At 36.0% G+C, this 19428-nt stretch overlaps 2 protein-coding genes and 3 long non-coding RNA genes across 5 annotated transcripts in view; 2 read left to right on the top strand and 3 right to left on the bottom strand.

Annotated features, from left to right (window-relative positions):
* The window catches only part of LOC309476005 (uncharacterized protein), a 220006-nt gene that overhangs the window by 119391 nt on the left and 81187 nt on the right, over nucleotides 1–19428 (bottom strand). The window lies entirely within an intron of this gene.
* Nucleotides 305–4248, top strand: LOC309474852. Its single transcript, XR_014197442.1, has 4 exons — nucleotides 305–597; nucleotides 1269–1370; nucleotides 3892–3996; nucleotides 4133–4248. It is a non-coding gene; the product is annotated as an uncharacterized lncRNA (long non-coding RNA).
* LOC309476643 lies at nucleotides 7492–9658 on the bottom strand. The gene is made up of 3 exons (XR_014198305.1): nucleotides 9027–9658; nucleotides 8253–8354; nucleotides 7492–7637 (listed from the first exon to the last, which is right to left on the bottom strand). It is a non-coding gene; the product is annotated as an uncharacterized lncRNA (long non-coding RNA).
* On the bottom strand, nucleotides 10632–18722 carry LOC309476242 (uncharacterized protein). Its single transcript, XM_082139511.1, has 5 exons — nucleotides 18494–18722; nucleotides 17834–18211; nucleotides 13170–13301; nucleotides 13030–13085; nucleotides 10632–10866 (listed from the first exon to the last, which is right to left on the bottom strand). Exons 1-5 carry the CDS (start codon nucleotides 18543–18545, stop codon nucleotides 10822–10824), a joined length of 663 nt encoding a protein of 220 aa, XP_081995637.1. The 5' UTR covers nucleotides 18546–18722; the 3' UTR covers nucleotides 10632–10821.
* The window catches only part of LOC309476456, a 59518-nt gene continuing 58911 nt past the window's right edge, over nucleotides 18822–19428 (top strand). The window contains exon 1 of the long non-coding RNA XR_014198168.1: nucleotides 18822–19153. This is a non-coding gene — a long non-coding RNA (uncharacterized lncRNA). The remainder of the gene's footprint in view (nucleotides 19154–19428) is intronic.

Genomic DNA, 19428 nt, shown 5'->3' with positions numbered 1-19428 from the left:
GTCCTTAACCTAATATAGCCAATCTATTGCAGTGCTATATTACGTTTGTCCTGAACATAATAAATCCAAAGCAGGTTTCGTAGCATCTAATGCTGTTCATTTTGTTTTAATTATTTACTCCCTTTTTTCTCATTGGGCTATTTTTATCTGGCCCTTAAACTTGTTTTTGATGATTAAAACCCCTCGCAATCTGATATCAAAGTCCCCGCAAATGTTTAGCGCGTTCAGCGGTGATTTTAACAACGCACGCGATCATTCAGCGGTGAGTTAAACACCTTGCCACGGACACGTTTATTTCGTTATTTATTTTTTATTTTTTTAAACTAATGTATTTTCAATGGGAAGCGTCTTTCGTGATAACAGCATGATTCTTTGCAGCAGAGAAGCTGTTTAATCAACATTTATTCACGAGATCTTATGTATTTTTATGTATTTTTTTAATGTTATTATTTCGATCTTATTGCCGGGGAAGCTGGATTGCTTTGCTGTTTATTGATATTTTTAAAATTATATTTTATCAGTAGGAAATCGCGCTGAAGAAGTCTCGTTCCGAACACATCGCGATATTTGGCATCAGTTCACGTGTGTCAGATGTTGGTAAGTAAATAAATACCTAAATACGCTGTCCTATAATGTGTGATATCATGTCTTTTCTGTTTGTCGATATTAATCTGCCATTATATCTGCCATCTCCACGGAGACTTTGCGTTTCATTGCTTTCTAATTCAAAACAGGGTGATTAACACTGCCTGTCACGTGACGTGCTATAGGCCTAGATATTCATATCAGATTAAAAATAGTACAATTATTTCCAAAGTTGTATTTGTAGTAGAAGCACAGTAAAAACAACACTTACCATGCTTTTACCACAGTAACATTAGTTTTACTGTGATAAGTGTAGTAAAAAGACAGTAATCACAAAACTTACCATGCTTTTACAGTACCACACTATTTGTAGTTTTAATGTGGTACTTATTGTAAATGCACAGTAACCACAACACTTACCATGCTTTTACCACAGTAACCATAGTTTTACTGTGATTGGTTTAGTAAAGGACAGTAATCACAAAACTTACCATGCTTTTACCTCAGTATTGATTGATAGTTTTAAAGTGATATTTGTTGTAAATGCATATTAACCACAACACTTGCCATGTTTGTAAGGCTTTATAATGTAACATCCAATATTTGTAAGGTATATCAGTACTTTTTCCTTTAAATAATCCTATATATTATACATAATGATATTTTCTTTTCTCTTTTTTCAGCTGAAAAGACCAAAAGGGCCTTTCGGACTCAGTCAGCCCATTATTGTTTGAGGAGAAGTAAACGGAGGAGACGGACAGCTTCAAAGGCAAATATTCGCAATGGTATGTGTGTGTTGGTTTTAACCCTAAATCAAACATTTTATCAAGCATTTGTTGTTTCTTAAAACTTTTCTCACAAAACCCATAGCCCAATCAGTACAAACAGAGACTGAAAGTCTTGATATTTCACAAGATTTAACAAGTTGTCAAATTCGTATGATACTCGTACATATTTGTATACTCGTACACAATCCTGCAGCTTTTACTCTTAGTGCTGTCATTGGCTACTGCCTCAATTCCTGTACATATTTATCGCGATATTTGTAAATCAGTTGCGCCCCTTCTTGGAAAGTTGTCGGATGTCACACACACTGTCAGAAAGTTTATATTAATTGTAAATTGGACCCTGTCTGTTTATGTTCCAGTAATACATGATGTCTCTCCACACCTCATAACCTACCTCTGTTTGCAAGAGTGGAAAAGCTTATCTGACTTGTCACATGACATTAGATACTCGATTATTTTGTCATAATCAGATCAGTTACACTGCTGATAACTAGGCTTGGGTATCGAGTATCGAGTATCGATTGGAACCGGGACTAGCTTTGCGATTTTCCCGGAATCGTTCAAAAGTTTAAATTTCGATTCCTAGTTTCGATTCACAGTCCGCCGACCGGAAGAAGAAACCGCTGTCTAAGTCATTTCTAGCCCTATTCTGAACTGAAGTAACTACATAATCGATTTCAAACTGCCAAATGTTAACTTGCTGACACTTTAGTTAAACATTTGTAACGTACACACGGCATGGTAAATGCGTGTACTAGCACAGGTGTAAGCGTATATTGATTGTTATGCTAAACTGCGAACCGACACATTTTATGAGACGCTGTGTGAGTTGCCTTTTTAACTCACACAGCATCTCATAAAATGTATTCAGAGCAAACAACCCTGACGTTAAACCTTAAAAACATACTTATATGATGTTTTCTTATTCTTCGGTATCTCGCAAGTTGCAACCATATTCTCTCGTCCTCTGCTCGTCCGTTTGAAAACTGCGCGCGATGCCGGCGAACGTAAAAAAATATATATTCATGAAAACACATTTACACATGCAGAGCTGCCAACTCTCACGCATTTACCGTGAGACACACGCAATTGACAATTTTCACACGCTCTCACACCACACATCCATTTTCTCACGCACAATAAAATCGTGAAGCAAAGAGGACACGGAGACCGACAGACTAGACAGAGCAGTTACTTTATGATATACAAAAAAATCTCAGCTCTCAGATTCTGTCAATTTTATTACGAAATTCAAACAATAAATACCGTTTTGGCGCTTGTAAATGTGGAGATTTACAGATCCCTAGCGCACGTGAACCGATCATCTCGACTAGCAGCTAATAGTAAAAAAACACGAACACTGTTGAAAGATACAGTAGGCTACAACTTACCTAAATGTATATTCCTCATACATAATATCGATCAATCAGTGTTTTTTATCAGCGTGAAGAGGTCAATAACACAGCTGGAGAACAATTATGTCATATTTACCTCAGGAAAGCCATTTAATGAACATATAGGCTGTAGCACATAGTTGGCAAGAAAAAAAAAGAGCTATAGAGAGTATTTAGCTAAATATGTGTAGCCTACTATATTACATATTATATTTGTACTTATATCATTAAATAAAGTTGTTATTATAATAAATAAAAAAACGCATTATTTTAATTTGAGTTATTTTTAACCTTAATAATACTGCCAGCTGATAGGGCTCTCTGTATGTTTACAGCATTAGGTGAGTTGTTTTTTTCTTGAGAAAAATTAACGCCTATCTTGAGTACCTAATATTTATCCAAATGAGTCAATATTAAATCAAATCACAATAACTGAATTGAAATGAAATAATACAAAAGCGTAAATTACCAGAAATTGTACCATGTAAACATTGTAACATGTTGTCACTAAACCTAATAAAATTCAGTTTAGTTACTAAAATGTTAGTGACAATCACAATACAATACACTTATTGTGATGCAAATTTTTTTATATTTCAATTGATGGAGAAGGTCAGACTATTTCCTTCAGAAAGACCGTTGGTTAGCTAGCTCATTTAAAATGTCCTAAAAAAGTTGTTTAAAATAGATTTGATATTTATATTGTAGTTGAAAACAGCCCTGTGAGAAATTCATAGTAAATTTCATAAAAAGTAAAAAATTCATAGAATTAAAATTGATCTAAACTTTTTTGACCCTGCCTCTTAAAAGAATCGGAATCGAGAATCGTTAGGAACCGGAATCGAAACAAGGAATCGGAAACGGAATCGGAATCGTTCAAATTCAAACGATACCCAACCCTACTGATAACTGTCCCGTTTGCATGTAAATCATTTTCATGATTATTGCTTGCTATTAAAGACATACTTTTATTCATAGAAATGCCCACATATCAGTGAACTTAATACATAAAAATGCTTTTAACATTTAATTATGCAACACTCTTTACAGAAAACATATCCTACAGTTATAAACTGACTATTTGCAAGTAATGTATTAAAATTACCTTCCTTTCTGTTTTGCAGGATTACTTAGTCCTTTTTTTTTAAAGCTTTACCAATATCAAACTCAACCCTCACAAGAGCTACTAGTGAGTCGCAGCGAATCTTGCCGTGATCAGCCCTTCCCAGGTGAAGTTTCTTAATATATCAGTATTTACTCATCAAATGTTCTCTCCTGAATCATATGGTAAATTAACTTATTTATAACTGTCTTAATTTGTGTTTCAAGAACAATAGAGTAAGTCGAGACTTTCTTGTTTTACAGCCGAGAAGGAAGACCAGTCCTTATATCAACGCAAGCTAATCGAAAAAGTCCTTTGTTTCGGGTGAGGAAGGAACATCTGGTGCCCAAAGAAGACAGAAAAGTGCGTGAGTCCATTGGTATGTCTTGTATTGAAACAATGCTGTAATATGTAGTACATAATTTGATGTTGACAATTTTACATTGTACAGGTTATCACTTGGTTTTTGACCAAGTGAAGCTCTTGAAACAAGTGACAGAAGAGTATGTAGTCTGGAAAGAAATCAAGCATCACTGGCAAAGGCTCAAAAGAGACCATGCCTTTCTAAAAAATCTTTTAAAATGTGTTGCTGTTGATATGGTTAAAACTGTTTTTGTTCAGTACTTAGCTTATATTATGTGCTGCAATATATATATATATATATATACTTCAATGTGTATATTATATAATGTACTGACTGCTGCTTTATAAATTTATGTAAGGAACAGGCAACTCTGGCCCTTTGCATTCTACTTTTTGAGGTTAGTTAAGAGTTAACCTCCAACCCTAATCAAGCACATCTGAAAATTTTAACCAAAGTCTTCAAGTTTACTTCTAGACAATAGGCAGTAAACCATCACTGCTTTAAATCATGCAGAACATAAGCTGACCCGACTGTCCATTAAACAACTTGGTTTCTGTTTTTTTGTTTTACTTTCAGACCAGGACTGGAGAACGCCTGACAATGGGATGTTGAGACTTCTTCTTCTGGTTGAGAAAAAGCTCCACCACATCAGTGATCACATCTTCTGTTCTTCAACTGAACAAACTGTTTAGACGAGGAAGAAGAACACGATAGAGACATACAGGGAAGAACAAGAAACCAGTTTATCACAGCTAAACTGGTTTCTTGCTCTTCCCTGTATGTCTCTATTGTGTTCTTCTAATGAATCATTATTTTCCAACACAATATCAAATCTGTTTTCTGTAGGTGACTGAATATGATTATCTGGCACTCGTTTTGTGGCTTCAGCAGCTGTGAATGGATTCAAATGATGTTAATGTATTTTTGAAGACACATTTTTATTTATCTTGAATCTCATTTGTCTTTATGCTACTTTATCAACTGTATGCTTTGTTCTCCAATAAAGTGTTGTTTAATAAAGTATGGTGACTATTTTGTTTTGAAAGTTGTGTTTGGTACAGTAAATAGAAATTTTTATTTGAGACATTTTCATTTCTTATTTCTTTAAAAATAACTACATATAATTAATAACTTATAAATAACTAAATATAATTAATTACCATGATTTTTTTACTTGGAACATAAAAATTTAGATCTGGTTAATGATATTTGGGACAACAATGCAACAAAAGTTGCACATACTTGCATGTATGCCAGTTTGCAGTGAAATAAAAGGAAGCTATGTGAATAACAAGAGGCTGCAGTGGGCTATCTTGCTATAAATACTTAAAGCTTAATTGATGATGATCCATGTTGATCATTCTAGTATACTCTATATGGTATACTCTATATATCACTGTTGTCAGGAATATAAACAGCAAGAGGGGGTGAAAAGGAAATGTTGGCACTGTTTTTTTGTTGTTTTATTGAATGGTGCATTATCCTTGTGTAATAGTAATAGTGTGTGTAGATCTGTGTAGATTATACTGTCCTTCCACCCCCAGGGCCCAGCAACGGCCCCCAGAAGAGCAAACAAATGCACATTTCAAATGGCTGTAACTCAAAGTCTGGTTAGTGTATCAAAGAGAAAATTGGCTGGACAACTGCTTATACTATGTTTAATAAATAATGTTGGCCACAGTTTTCAGACATATATGGAAAGCTGGCATAAAGATTATTTTTAAAGTGCTCACAGTAAAATATCAAATTTCAGCCTGTCCCTCATATATGTCATAAAGGTTTGCACAATGAACAAAATTAGATATCCAGTTGTCCATTAAATATATTATTTATTTAACATTTATTGTTTTATTACTAAACGTTTTAAACTACATTACCCACATATCTCTGTCATTCTATCAGTGGAACAGGAAGCATGGGCTGTGTAGTTCATTGAAATGTGCAGACATGCTTAGGGTTAGGGTTAGGATCTCGGTAAAGGAGTAATTTCTCACAACATAGAGACACTTTATAGTTAGCTTAATGTATAACTAACGTAATTATAACACCAAAACATACTTTGTAACATGAAGCGCCGTTTTATATGGGTTAAACGATTGTCCAATCACAGCGAGCTCTGCGAGAAGGTCACCGCCAATACAAACCCAGCTGAACAGATGCGTCACACTTACATGCCCATTTATGGTAAACGATGACAGATCTCTTCTGGTTCCGGCTGCAGGGATAGATACCTTAAATAAATTGTATTTAGGCTGTTAAACATGCATTCCTTCTAATTAAATTATAAAACTCATATTTAAAAACAAAAGACTCCTTTGTGTGGTTACCATCCAAAAACGAGTTCACATGATCAATGACACAAATTTGCATAGACTGATGCATAAATACATTTGAAAGAGAAACTTTTTTTCTAAGCAATGGCCTACAGCAGGGTAGTTTTGCAGTATTTTAATTAAAAATAATTACATGTACTAAAGTGCTTCTAACATTTACAGTGTATGTATAGTCAAAGATATATCAATTATATTCAAATAAATGTAACAAAAGCACAATGAATGCACACCATTTTGAAAGCTTATTCCAATATTTAATGTCAAACTGTTTAAAGACAAATGTAGCGCCAAAACTACAGCACAACAGTATAAAAATCAGTTAATTAAATATCCAGATACAGGAGCAATCTATTATAGTGACACATACATTAACGTTAAAAAATTGCTATGATGAAGTTATATATTTACAAACCAAGAGATGAGGTTCAAGTTTGTTATGTGAACATACATTTGTTTCTTTGCTTTAAAGAACAAATAGGTAAAAACATAAGCACAACATTTTACATTCTCAACTTTCATTCTATATCCTTGTGATTATTGGTCACTTTTATTGTAACTATGCAATGAATATGTCCTTTAGCAAAACACCTGATGAGCACTGACACTTTTTTGAAAAAGGCATTAGGCAGAAATCAAGTACAGTTTATGAAGCTGAAAAGAGAAAACAAAACGCTTTAACAATATGGAAAAAGATAAATCACTATTTTCAATATTGGTTCTGCATATATCAAAGAGATCCTGAGGAGGAGTGGGACTCCACATGAAGACTTTCAGAAACTGAGACAGAGCAAAGGGTGCACCTCGCTGGACACATCCTACAAATGCCCAAACAACAGCACCCAAAGACAGTTAGGAAGTGGACACCACCAGGAGGATGCAGGAGACAGGGAAGACCAAGGAAGACATGGAGACATGTTTCACGAAGACCTGAAGAATGTCAGTGTCCCATGGGAAGATGTGGAGAACTTGGCCACGGATCGAATACGTTGGAGGACACTTGTTGCCCAATGTGCCCAGCACAGCACTTGACGATGATGTTGTGAGTTTATCCATAACTGTGGGATATGTTTTCTGTAAAGAGTGTTGCATAATTAAATGTTAAGTTCACTGATATGTGGGCATTTCTATGAATAAAAGTATGTCTTTAATAGCAAGCAATAATCATGAAAATGATTTACATGCAAACGGGACAGTTATCAGCAGTGTAACTGATCTGATTATGACAAAATAATCGAGTATCTAATGTCATGTGACAAGTCAGATAAGCTTTTCCACTCTTGCAAACAGAGGTAGGTTATGAGGTGTGGAGAGACATCATGTATTACTGGAACATAAACAGACAGGGTCCAATTTACAATTAATATAAACTTTCTGACAGTGTGTGTGACATCCGACAACTTTCCAAGAAGGGGCGCAACTGATTTACAAATATCGCGATAAATATGTACAGGAATTGAGGCAGTAGCCAATGACAGCACTAAGAGTAAAAGCTGCAGGATTGTGTACGAGTATACAAATATGTACGAGTATCATACGAATTTGACAACTTGTTAAATCTTGTGAAATATCAAGACTTTCAGTCTCTGTTTGTACTGATTGGGCTATGGGTTTTGTGAGAAAAGTTTTAAGAAACAACAAATGCTTGATAAAATGTTTGATTTAGGGTTAAAACCAACACACACATACCATTGCGAATATTTGCCTTTGAAGCTGTCCGTCTCCTCCGTTTACTTCTCCTCAAACAATAATGGGCTGACTGAGTCCGAAAGGCCCTTTTGGTCTTTTCAGCTGAAAAAAGAGAAAAGAAAATATCATTATGTATAATATATAGGATTATTTAAAGGAAAAAGTACTGATATACCTTACAAATATTGGATGTTACATTATAAAGCCTTACAAACATGGCAAGTGTTGTGGTTAATATGCATTTACAACAAATATCACTTTAAAACTATCAATCAATACAGAGGTAAAAGCATGGTAAGAGATTGTGATTACTGTCCTTTACTAAACCAATCACAGTAAAACTATGGTTACTGTGGTAAAAGCATGGTAAGTGTTGTGGTTACTGTGCATTTACAATAAGTACCACATTAAAACTACAAATAGTGTGGTACTGTAAAAGCATGGTAAGTTTTGTGATTACTGTCTTTTTACTACACTTATCACAGTAAAACTAATGTTACTGTGGTAAAAGCATGGTAAGTGTTGTTTTTACTGTGCTTCTACTACAAATACAACTTTGGAAATAATTGTACTATTTTTAATCTGATATGAATATCTAGGCCTATAGCACGTCACGTGACAGGCAGTGTTAATCACCCTGTTTTGAATTAGAAAGCAATGAAACGCAAAGTCTCCGTGGAGATGGCAGATATAATGGCAGATTAATATCGACAAACAGAAAAGACATGATATCACACATTATAAGACAGCGTATTTAGGTATTTATTTACTTACCAACATCTGACACACGTGAACTGATGCCAAATATCGCGATGTGTTCGGAACGAGACTTCTTCAGCGCGATTTCCTACTGATAAAATATAATTTTAAAAATATCAATAAACAGCAAAGCAATCCAGCTTCCCCGGCAATAAGATCGAAATAATAACATTAAAAAAATACATAAAAATACATAAGATCTCGTGAATAAATGTTGATTAAACAGCTTCTCTGCTGCAAAGAATCATGCTGTTATCACGAAAGACGCTTCCCATTGAAAATACATTAGTTTAAAAAAATAAAAAATAAATAACGAAATAAACGTGTCCGTGGCACGAATCAATAGATTAAATTACGTGACCATATCACGAACTGCCGTGAGACTCGGTTGTTAAACTCACCGCTGAATGATCGCGTGCGTTGTTAAAATCACCGCTGAACGCGCTAAACATTTGCGGGGACTTTGATATCAGATTGCGAGGGGTTTTAATCATCAAAAACAAGTTTAAGGGCCAGATAAAAATTATCTGGGTGCCGCCATTTGACTCGCCCTGGCATAGATAATATTTTGTAGCCCAATGAGAAAAAAGGGAGTAAATAATTAAAACAAAATGAACAGCATTAGATGCTACGAAACCTGCTTTGGATTTATTATGTTCAGGACAAACGTAATAAATAGATTGGCTATATTAGGTTAAGGACCAACGTAATAGCACTGCTTATATTAGGTTAAGGACCAACGTAATAGCACTGCTTATATGTTGGCATGTAACGTAATTGCGATTTGCAAAATAGTTTCCTCAGAACGTATTTCAAACAATAATGACAGTAGCCACGCCCACCAGAGCAGAGAGGACCAATCGGATCACAGCTTCAGTAGGACCACAACAGTGGACAGAGTCTGAGGAATAAACACATCAAACTGAGATCAGATCAGTCAATAAACACTAATATCAGCGCTGACATCAACTAATATTTCTGAATACACAGAAATATGATCAACAATCTTATATTCAGTTCTTATATGATTTGTCATTTCAAACTCTAAAATGATTCAACAATTCAATATGCAAATAGTGAATAAAATAAGAATGTTTGATGGACAAGACTAATGATCTCTACTCACCATAGACAGAAACTCTGAACGGCTAGAGAATACCCATAATGCACTGTGAGAGTCGTGTGCTGAATGAGAAGATGGTGCCGCAGCTGAATTAATCATCCATTCATTTTCCAACCCGTGCTGGTCCAGTGTAATATCATACAGGTAAAAATTCCTTTTTAATTGATTATTCAATTGTTTAATTACAGTTTACATGCTAGTTTTCATAGCAGAGTTCAGGATAAATCTTTTCACTACTGGAGCTGCAAGTTTGCTACGTTTCAATTAATTATTAAACAGCACAAACTATGCAAAAGCACTCAGTGTCTGAATTCACTCACTCGTTTTCATTCACTCCCTCAAGTAGACTATATTAGTGGAGTAATGTGGACTATATTAGTGGAGTAATGTGGACTATATTAGTGGAGTAATGTGGACTATATTAGTGGAGTAATGTGGGGAACAGTGAATGAGGGTATAGGGGATTTCGAACACAGCAATGGAGAGACTCTTGAACCTCAAAGAGAGAAAACTTTATTGATAAACACAAGCAGTAATAAACTCATCAATAAACAATAAAACACAATAAACTCATCAAAGATCACTTAGAGGAAATATAAATGACAAAACAACAAATCAGATTATATGTGAAACAGTAATAAACTGTAAAGACAGATGCAGTTGTTGTGATCAGATCATCATTTGTGATTAAAATGTGAAATATGTGTAAATCACCTCCGTCATCTCAGATTCCTGTAACACAAACACAAACACAAAAGGAGAAAAACAAACTTGATACAAACATAATCAATGAAAATTTATAAATGAGTTTTGAGGATTGTGATAGAGATATTTTATGTAATGGGTATTTTCAACATTAAATGTACAGAGAAATGCAGATTAAGGATGCTCAGGTCAAAGGCCATATATACTTACCCAAAAAGTGCTTAACATAGAAGAACTAACAGTCATATGATTAGCTTAGATCATTTTAAACTAATGACCAGAACAAATCACAGTGAAGAAGACTTGAGTGACACTGATTTCTACTCAACTGTATGATATAAATGTAAATTGTGGCCAGTGATCTCCCGGATGTGAATAAAACTTCATGGGCCCTATCTTGCACCCAGCGCAATTGACTTTGTACACCGACGCATGTATCATTCCTATTTTGCACCTGACGCAGAGCGGACTTTTCCCTCAACAGACGCACGTCGGTAAACTAGGGAATGAACTTGCGCTCCCGGGGGCGGTTCAGCGCAAAGAGGAGGCGTGTTCCGCCGCAAACGTTCACTGGTGCTATTTTGCAGTTCCAGAAAACAATTCCGCCACAGACCAGGAGAAACCTCGTCTAAAGTCAGTGGCGCGTTATTCAGATGCTATTTTAAGGGCGCATGCTTGGCCACAATGTAGCGTGTGCACAACGCACATACACTTTGCTTCTCTCATTTACACACAGACGCAGCAGTTCCCATTTTTGCAAACCATACATAATTACAAGGAAAAATATTCCACAAGAGGGAAGTCATTGTTGTGTCCATGAAGATGTGAAAAAATAGGCATAAATCTAGCTTACACATTTACCCAAATTATTATACGCCTGTTTAACTGAAGCTAATTTAGGTGTGTTTCTCCATCCCCAATGTCACTTCTCTGTGTTTTACGGCCCTGACGAGAACGTCGGTCTCCTCGGCTGTGAACTGCTCCTGGTGTGCGTCTGGCAAATCCACCGTTATAATAGCAATCCGCCATGGAACAAGCGTGCCTGCTCTTAAAGGGAATGTGAGATGACGCTCTGATTGGTTTATTTCACGTTACGCCCAAACCACACCTATGAATAATGAAGCTACTTCAGACCAACACATTTTAGATTTGCGTCGGGCGCAAGAGTAATTTATCCCGCCGGTATAATAGCAACAGCGCCCAAGACCCGCCCACAAAGTTACTTGCGTTTTGCGTTTGACACTTGCGTTTCAGATCATTAAAATAGGGCCCCATTTCTACAAAGAGCAACTTGGGAGTCGTGTCAGGTATTTGCTGCGCAGCTGAGAAATAGATTCTACGCTCAAAAGACAACAACAGAACATCTATGTGTGATTGAGGTAGGAATAGAAGTACTAAAGATTCTACGCTCAAAAGACCATCGCAGAGACAGTGATAGTGTTGAAGACTATAGAGCCGCCCTCGGGGTGAGGCGGTAATACTCTGAGTTAGTATTAATGATCCTGTGTCGGACCAGCGTACACCTGAGAAGGACGGTGAGAGTGTATAGATGATAAAGACCTGTGTGCTCATGTGTGATTGAGGTAGTGATAGTAGATTATTGACGGGACGCCGTCACCGTACTTCAGGGAAGTATTGTACAGTAAGTATTCAGGTAATTCAGGGAATTACCTCGAGAGACTGTATTTATTATTTTTTACAACTGGAAGTTGTTTAAATTGTCCGTGGCGAAGAAGTCAGATTAAGTAGGTTGTATTCGTATTAAGAATTTCCACAACAGGATTGATAATGCACTGGACCTGAGCATTGTTATAATACTCAAATGTGCAGATTGAGTATTATCGGATACAAATCAGTTGTTTTTTTGTTTGTTTTTTGCATTGACTGATTGTTTTGTGTTTGTTCATAATGTAGGAGTTTCTGTCTTTTACATTTTATTATGAAATTTTATAACACAAGAGCAACTTTATTAACAGTCCCAAAAATAAAAACCAACAAGAGAGACTCTGGAAACCATAAAACTTGTTCAACAACAACACATATTATACCACACACTGCCAAATATATGTTCAACAAGTTTGTTAAAGTAGTTTGCGGAATGAAATCATACACACTTTAAACAGGAATATTGCAATATGCTCTGCGGTTATTTGTTAATTAAACTGATAGAAATGACTCAGAGACACTTACCTTCATTTGTCCAAAGTGTTTATAGAGAGTTGCGTCAGATTGATCATGATTCTGATCTGTAATTACACACACGTTCAATCAAAACATGAATAATATTGTTTTTTTAAGGATGTTCAAGCTGTACAGTAGTTTCACTTTACCTTCATCTATGTGTTTCCTGCAGTTACAAAGCATCCCAATTACAGCCACAATCAGCAGAACACCAGCAGCAGCAGCAGCAATGATCGTCAGTATCAGAGAAACAGGACCTGAAGAAGGACGTGAAGTAGGACCTGGAGGAGGATGTGAAGTAGGAGAACCTGAAGTAGGACCTGAAGGAGTGTGTGGGTCCGGTGTTGTAGAGCTGCGTTTACAGATTTATTAAATTCATTTGGGGTCAAGCAAAACGTCACCGGACCAACACATCGTCTTAATCATACACTCGATTTAATTATATCACATGGAACCGATCCAACCGATATAGATATCATTCCACAAAGTGATGAAGTCACTGATCACTACATGGTAACTTGCATATTACGTACTGCTGTAATATGTCATGCAGCGCCGCGTTATCAACCAGGCAGAACAATCCTCCCATCCACCATAGATAATTTCTCAAATTGCTTATCTGATCTGTCTCAGCTGCTGCCTGAACCCAAACAAACAGATGAACTAGAAGAACTAACTAGCACTATGAGCACCATTCTCTCTAGAACATTGGATGTGGTTGCACCTATTAAATTAAAAAAGGTCAGAGAGAAAAATAAAGCACCATGGTATAACAATACTACGCATGTTTTAAAGACAGAAACCTGTATTTTAGAGCGTAAATGGAAACAAACTAATTTAGAGGTCTTTAGAATCGCGTGGAAAGACAGTATGTCACGTTATAAAAAGGCCCTAAAAGCGGCCAGGGCTGAGCACCTCCGCAAACTAATAGAAAACAACCAAAACAATCCAAGGTTTTTATTTAACACCGTGGCTAGACTAACAAATAAACAGACGTCACCCGAACAAAATATCCCGTTACAGTTCAGTAGTAATGATTTCATGAACTTCTTCACTGAGAAAATAGAAAGCATCAGAACCACAATTGTAAACGTTCAATCTTCAATCGCGCCTTATAATTCAGCTTCAATTATCACCCCGCAAGAACAATTACAGTGCTTTACAACTATAGAACAAAAAGAGTTAAATAAACTTATCACTTCATCTAAAACAATAACATGTTTATTAGATCCTATACCAACTAAACTACTGAAAGAAGTGTTACCTGTAGTGGAAGAGCCTCTCCTCAATATTATTAACTCGTCTTTATCTTTAGGTCATGTTCCAAGAACATTTAAACTGGCAGTTATAAAACCTCTCATTAAGAAACCACAATTAGATCATAATAATCTAGCAAATTATAGACCCATTTCAAATCTTCCATTTATGTCTAAAATATTAGAAAAAGTGGTGTCCGCTCAACTGGGCTCTTTCTTGCAACAAAATGAGATCTATGAAAAGTTTCAGTCTGGATTCAGACCGCATCATAGCACTGAAACTGCGCTCGTTAAAATCACAAATGATTTACTTTTAGCTTCTGACCAAGGCTGTATCTCAATACTAGTTTTACTTGATCTTAGTGCTGCGTTCGATACTATAGATCACACAATACTCTTAGATCGACTACAAAATTATACTGGTGTTCAAGGACAAGCACTAAGCTGGTTCAAATCATACCTATCTGACCGCTACCATTTTGTCTATTTAAATGGAGAAAAATCGATCATAACTCCAGTAAACTATGGAGTGCCGCAGGGATCTGTATTAGGCCCTCTGTTATTTTCAATATATATGATGCCACTTGGAAATATTATAAGGAAACATGGAATTAGTTTCCATTGTTATGCTGATGACACTCAAATATATATTTCATCACGGCCGGATGAAAACGCTAAATTTTCCAAATTGACAGAGTGTGTTAAAGATAGAAAAGATTGGATGACCCGTAATTTTCTTTTATTAAATCCAGACAAGACAGAGGTAATACTTATCGGTTCAAAAAACCGCCCACAAAACCTCGCACAATACAACTTTAACATCATAGGATGTCCTGTTACTTTATCCTCTACAGTAAAAGACCTGGGTGTTATACTCGATTGCAACCTGTCTTTTGAAAATCATATTTCATATGTTACAAAAACAGCCTTTTTCCACCTTAGAAACATTGCTAAGCTACGTAATATGCTATCAGTTTCTGATGCAGAAAAGTTAGTTCATGCATTCATGACCTCGAGACTGGATTACTGTAATGCTTTACTAGCTGGTTGTCCTGCATCCTCAATAAACAAGCTACAGTTAGTCCAAAATGCCGCCGCTAGAGTTCTTACTAGATCAAGAAAATATGATCATATAACACCGATTTTATCATCACTGCATTGGTTACCTATAAAGTTCCGTATTAATTACAAGGTATTGCTACTGACCTATAAAGCCCTAAACGGCTTAGCTCCAGTCTATTTAACGGATCTTCTATCACCCTATAATCCATCGCGCTCTTTAAGATCACTAAATTCAAGGCTTTTGGTCATACCTAGGATATCCAGAACCACCAAAGGAGGGAGAGCATTCTCACATTTGGCTCCAAAACTCTGGAATAGTCTTCCTGATACTGTTCGTTGCTCAGACTCGCTCTCCCAGTTTAAAACTAGATTAAAGTCGCATCTCTTCAGCCAGGCATTCATATAATCCCACAGTTCAAACTACAATCCGGCCTCTAGCTCATAAATGCCAGAGGAGAACTGGCCCCCGACTGAGCCTGGGTTCTCCCAAGGTTTTTTTTTCTCCATTAGGTCACCTGATGGAGTTTTAGGACACCATTAGGTCACTTGATGAAGTTTTTCGGTTCCTTGCCACTGTTGCCTTTGGCTTGCTCAGTTGGGGATATTTTGGGGATATTTAATTTAATTTTATCAATCAATAAATTCCTCTTGAAACAAACTTTGTTGTATTATTTTAATTTAATACTGTGAAGCTGCTTTGATACAATCTGTATTGTGAAAAGCGCTATACAAATAAACTTGACTTGACTTGACTTGACTTGTAGAGGCTAAAGAAAGACAGTGTTTAGTCTGAGTGAATGTGTCTGATCTACAACAGAAGACAGAGATCAGCTCAATAAATAAACACTATATAGTCAAATTGAACAAGATTACACTGCCAGAGAAGAACATGTCATATCAAAATACCCAATCTTAAATGAGTAAGTGGTTTGTTTGTTTGTTTGTTTGTTTGTTTGTTTTGTAAACTTAATGAATAATTATTATGTGTTGCTGGGCCAGAACTAATCTGGAGAAATGTATATCTAAACCAAGCGAAGGTGGAGGACACACTAATGGAGGACACACTAGTTTATACATTATTATTAGGTTCTCAGGAGTAATCTTCATCCAGATTAGCCATGTGGGAACAAGAGCTCGGATTGGAGATACTGTAGATAAGGAAAAATGGGAGCAAAAACGTGTAAAGGCCCAAACACAGACAGTTAACAGCAGACTAAAACTCTTACAGTACAATTGTGACAGTGGACCACAAAACCAGTCACATGGGTCAATATTTAGAAATTGAGATTTATACATCATCTGGAAGCTGAACAAATAAACTTTCCATTGATGTTTGGTTTGTTAGGATATGACAATATTTGGCTGAGATACAACTATTGAAAATCTGGAAACTGAGGGTGCAAAAAAAATCAAAATATTGAGAAAATCTCCTTTAAAGTTGTGCATTTATGTTCACAATTTTGCTGCATTCACTCACAGAAATAAATGTTTTATATATTTACGGAAGGAAATTTACAAAATATCGTCATGATCATGATCTTTGCTTAATATCCTAATGATTTTTGGCATAAAAGAACAATCGATAATTTTGACCCATACAATGTATAATATTGTTCATTAATAAATATATTAATGAAAATATATTTTCATTAATATGAAAATATATTTGAATGTGCACTATATATTACATACCAGATACTGAATGGAACAGCGCAAAAGCCACATTAATTCATTGTATGTGGGAATGTGAAAAAATATAAGAGTTTTGGAAAGAATTCAATAATATGTTATGACATATAGCACTGGATTCTGGGTTTTTAATTATCCAGATAACTGGAATATTAAAAAGGATAATCAAATATTGATAGACGTGTATTCTACATGGCAAATGGCTCATCGCCATCTATTGAAGAAGAAAAAAAGACAGAAAGGCCTACTATAACTCAGTGGTTAATGCCGAGACACACTTAACAACTAGCTGAAACATTCTACGACTGACTTCACACACTTACAGAGTGTTTCCAACGACTGAAGATTTTAAACACTGACTGAACGCGACTGTCTCTGACTCGGCCCGGTTTGATCAGTCGTACATTCATAATCGGCCTTAAAGTCGTTAAGTGTGTCTCGGGCTTCAGAGAAATATCTTCATGCACTGCAATGGAAAAGAGAACCGATATTCTTAAGGGCAAGGAAGACGAATTTAAGAGGGTCCATTTTTATTTACTGAACATGGGGATATTAACAATATAATAGAGGAATGAAATGCTTGATTAGGTATTATATTAATATGAAAATATATTTGAATGTGCACTATATTAACCCTACTTTATTGCTTATATGTGGTTATTATTGACTGCAATGTATTGTGACATGTGATGTACATTGTTGTGTAAGTGTTTAAGAGAATTTCATTTTAAAAATAGTATTGAAAAGTATTATTATTTGTGTAAAAATATTTAATAAACAATTATTATTGTGTAATTGTGTCTCACCATAGACAGTAACAGTGAATCTGTATGTAGACGATGAGCTGCTGCTGCGGCTGATCTTAACTTCATAAACTCCAGCATGTTCAGTTCTGATGTTCATGATGGTCAGAGATCCAGTCTTCCAGTCCAGCTTCAGTCTGTCTCTGAATCTCCCATCAAGATTATCAGGGATCATGTTGTTCACTCCATCAGTTTTAGCTATAAGAGGCCCGTTAGTTCCAAACGTCCACTTTATGTCTTCATCTCTCTGTATTTCAGTAAGACTAGAGTTTAGAGTGACTGAATCTCCCTCCATCACTGACACTGACTTCACTTCATCACCAAACACTCCTGAAGAACAAACAGAAAAAGTCGAACCTGTTTGAGATTTGAATAACATCTCTACAACAGAACAGACACAACAGAAGCAGAATGGTGTTAAAATGGCACGAATCATTGCATCTCATATTGAATAAAACTCTGATTCCCGCGGCTGGAACTGAAGTTGGTCTGATCTCCACACAACATCAAACACAGAAGACACTTTTACTTCAGACAAGAATCACGTCACACTGAAACTAATGCTGTTTGAGCTTCAGTGTTTTATAGAACCAACATTTAGAGAAACAAACAGTGAATCTGATGCAGAAACAACTGAAGTTATAAAAACACATTTAAACTCACCATCCAGACGCCAGAAACACAAGCAGAGCAAAACAGGGAGAAACATCTTCATCGCTTTCAGTCCACAAATATGAAAACACAAACTCTTCAAAACTGGTTCAGTAATAAACAGACGCGCTGATGTGAAGCTGCTCTGTAGTAAAGTGAAGTCAAACTCTACAATCAGTTAAAATAACTGCCTATTTATTCAGTGTTAATGGGTGTGACCGTCTAGCTCTATCTTAGCTGATTACTTTGATCATTATCAGTTTGACACTTTGAGCTCCAGTACGCCTCAACTTCCTGTAAGTCAATGACATCATTTTCAACTGAAATAAACGGACACATAACATCACGCAAACATCTTAAAGCAACAGTTTGATCTTGTCATGAGATCCTGTGAGTGTTTGGCTCTGCTCTCTCCTGTAACTCTCTTCAGGACGTTTGTTGTTCATTTCTGATCAAATGTCTCGATTGTTTCTCCTCTCAGACTGATTTCAGAGTTTCTCTAATGGTTTTATGGAGCAGGAACAGATCGCCTGCTATAACTGTGTGTATGAAAGTGTCCTCTGATATCTTCATATGATTAATATTCAAATAAATATGCTCAATTCATACAAACACACAGGATGTTGAATATCTGTGTCAGGAACAGGAAATACTGCTGTAATCATATCAAATGTTTATATAGAATAGAATAGAATAGAATAGAATAGAATGTTAGAGAAGATATGAGAGATGAACATCAAACATCTTAATAAACATTTAAACAACCTTCAATCTCAAACTGAGGTCATACAGCACTGATGGAGCGGATGTCGTTCAGCTCTTCTGGATCTGATGTCATAAACCAGAATGATGACAGTAGCCACGCCCACCAGAGCAGAGAGGACCAATCGGATCACAGCTTCAGTAGGACCACAACAGTGGACAGAGTCTGAGGAATAAACACATCA

This window comes from Leuciscus leuciscus, assembly GCF_965113295.1.
Source record: "Leuciscus leuciscus genome assembly, chromosome: 15".
Taxonomy (NCBI): Eukaryota; Metazoa; Chordata; class Actinopteri; order Cypriniformes; family Leuciscidae; genus Leuciscus; species Leuciscus leuciscus.
Note: the sequence above shows the minus strand (reverse complement) of the source record. Positions and strands in the feature narration are given on the sequence as shown.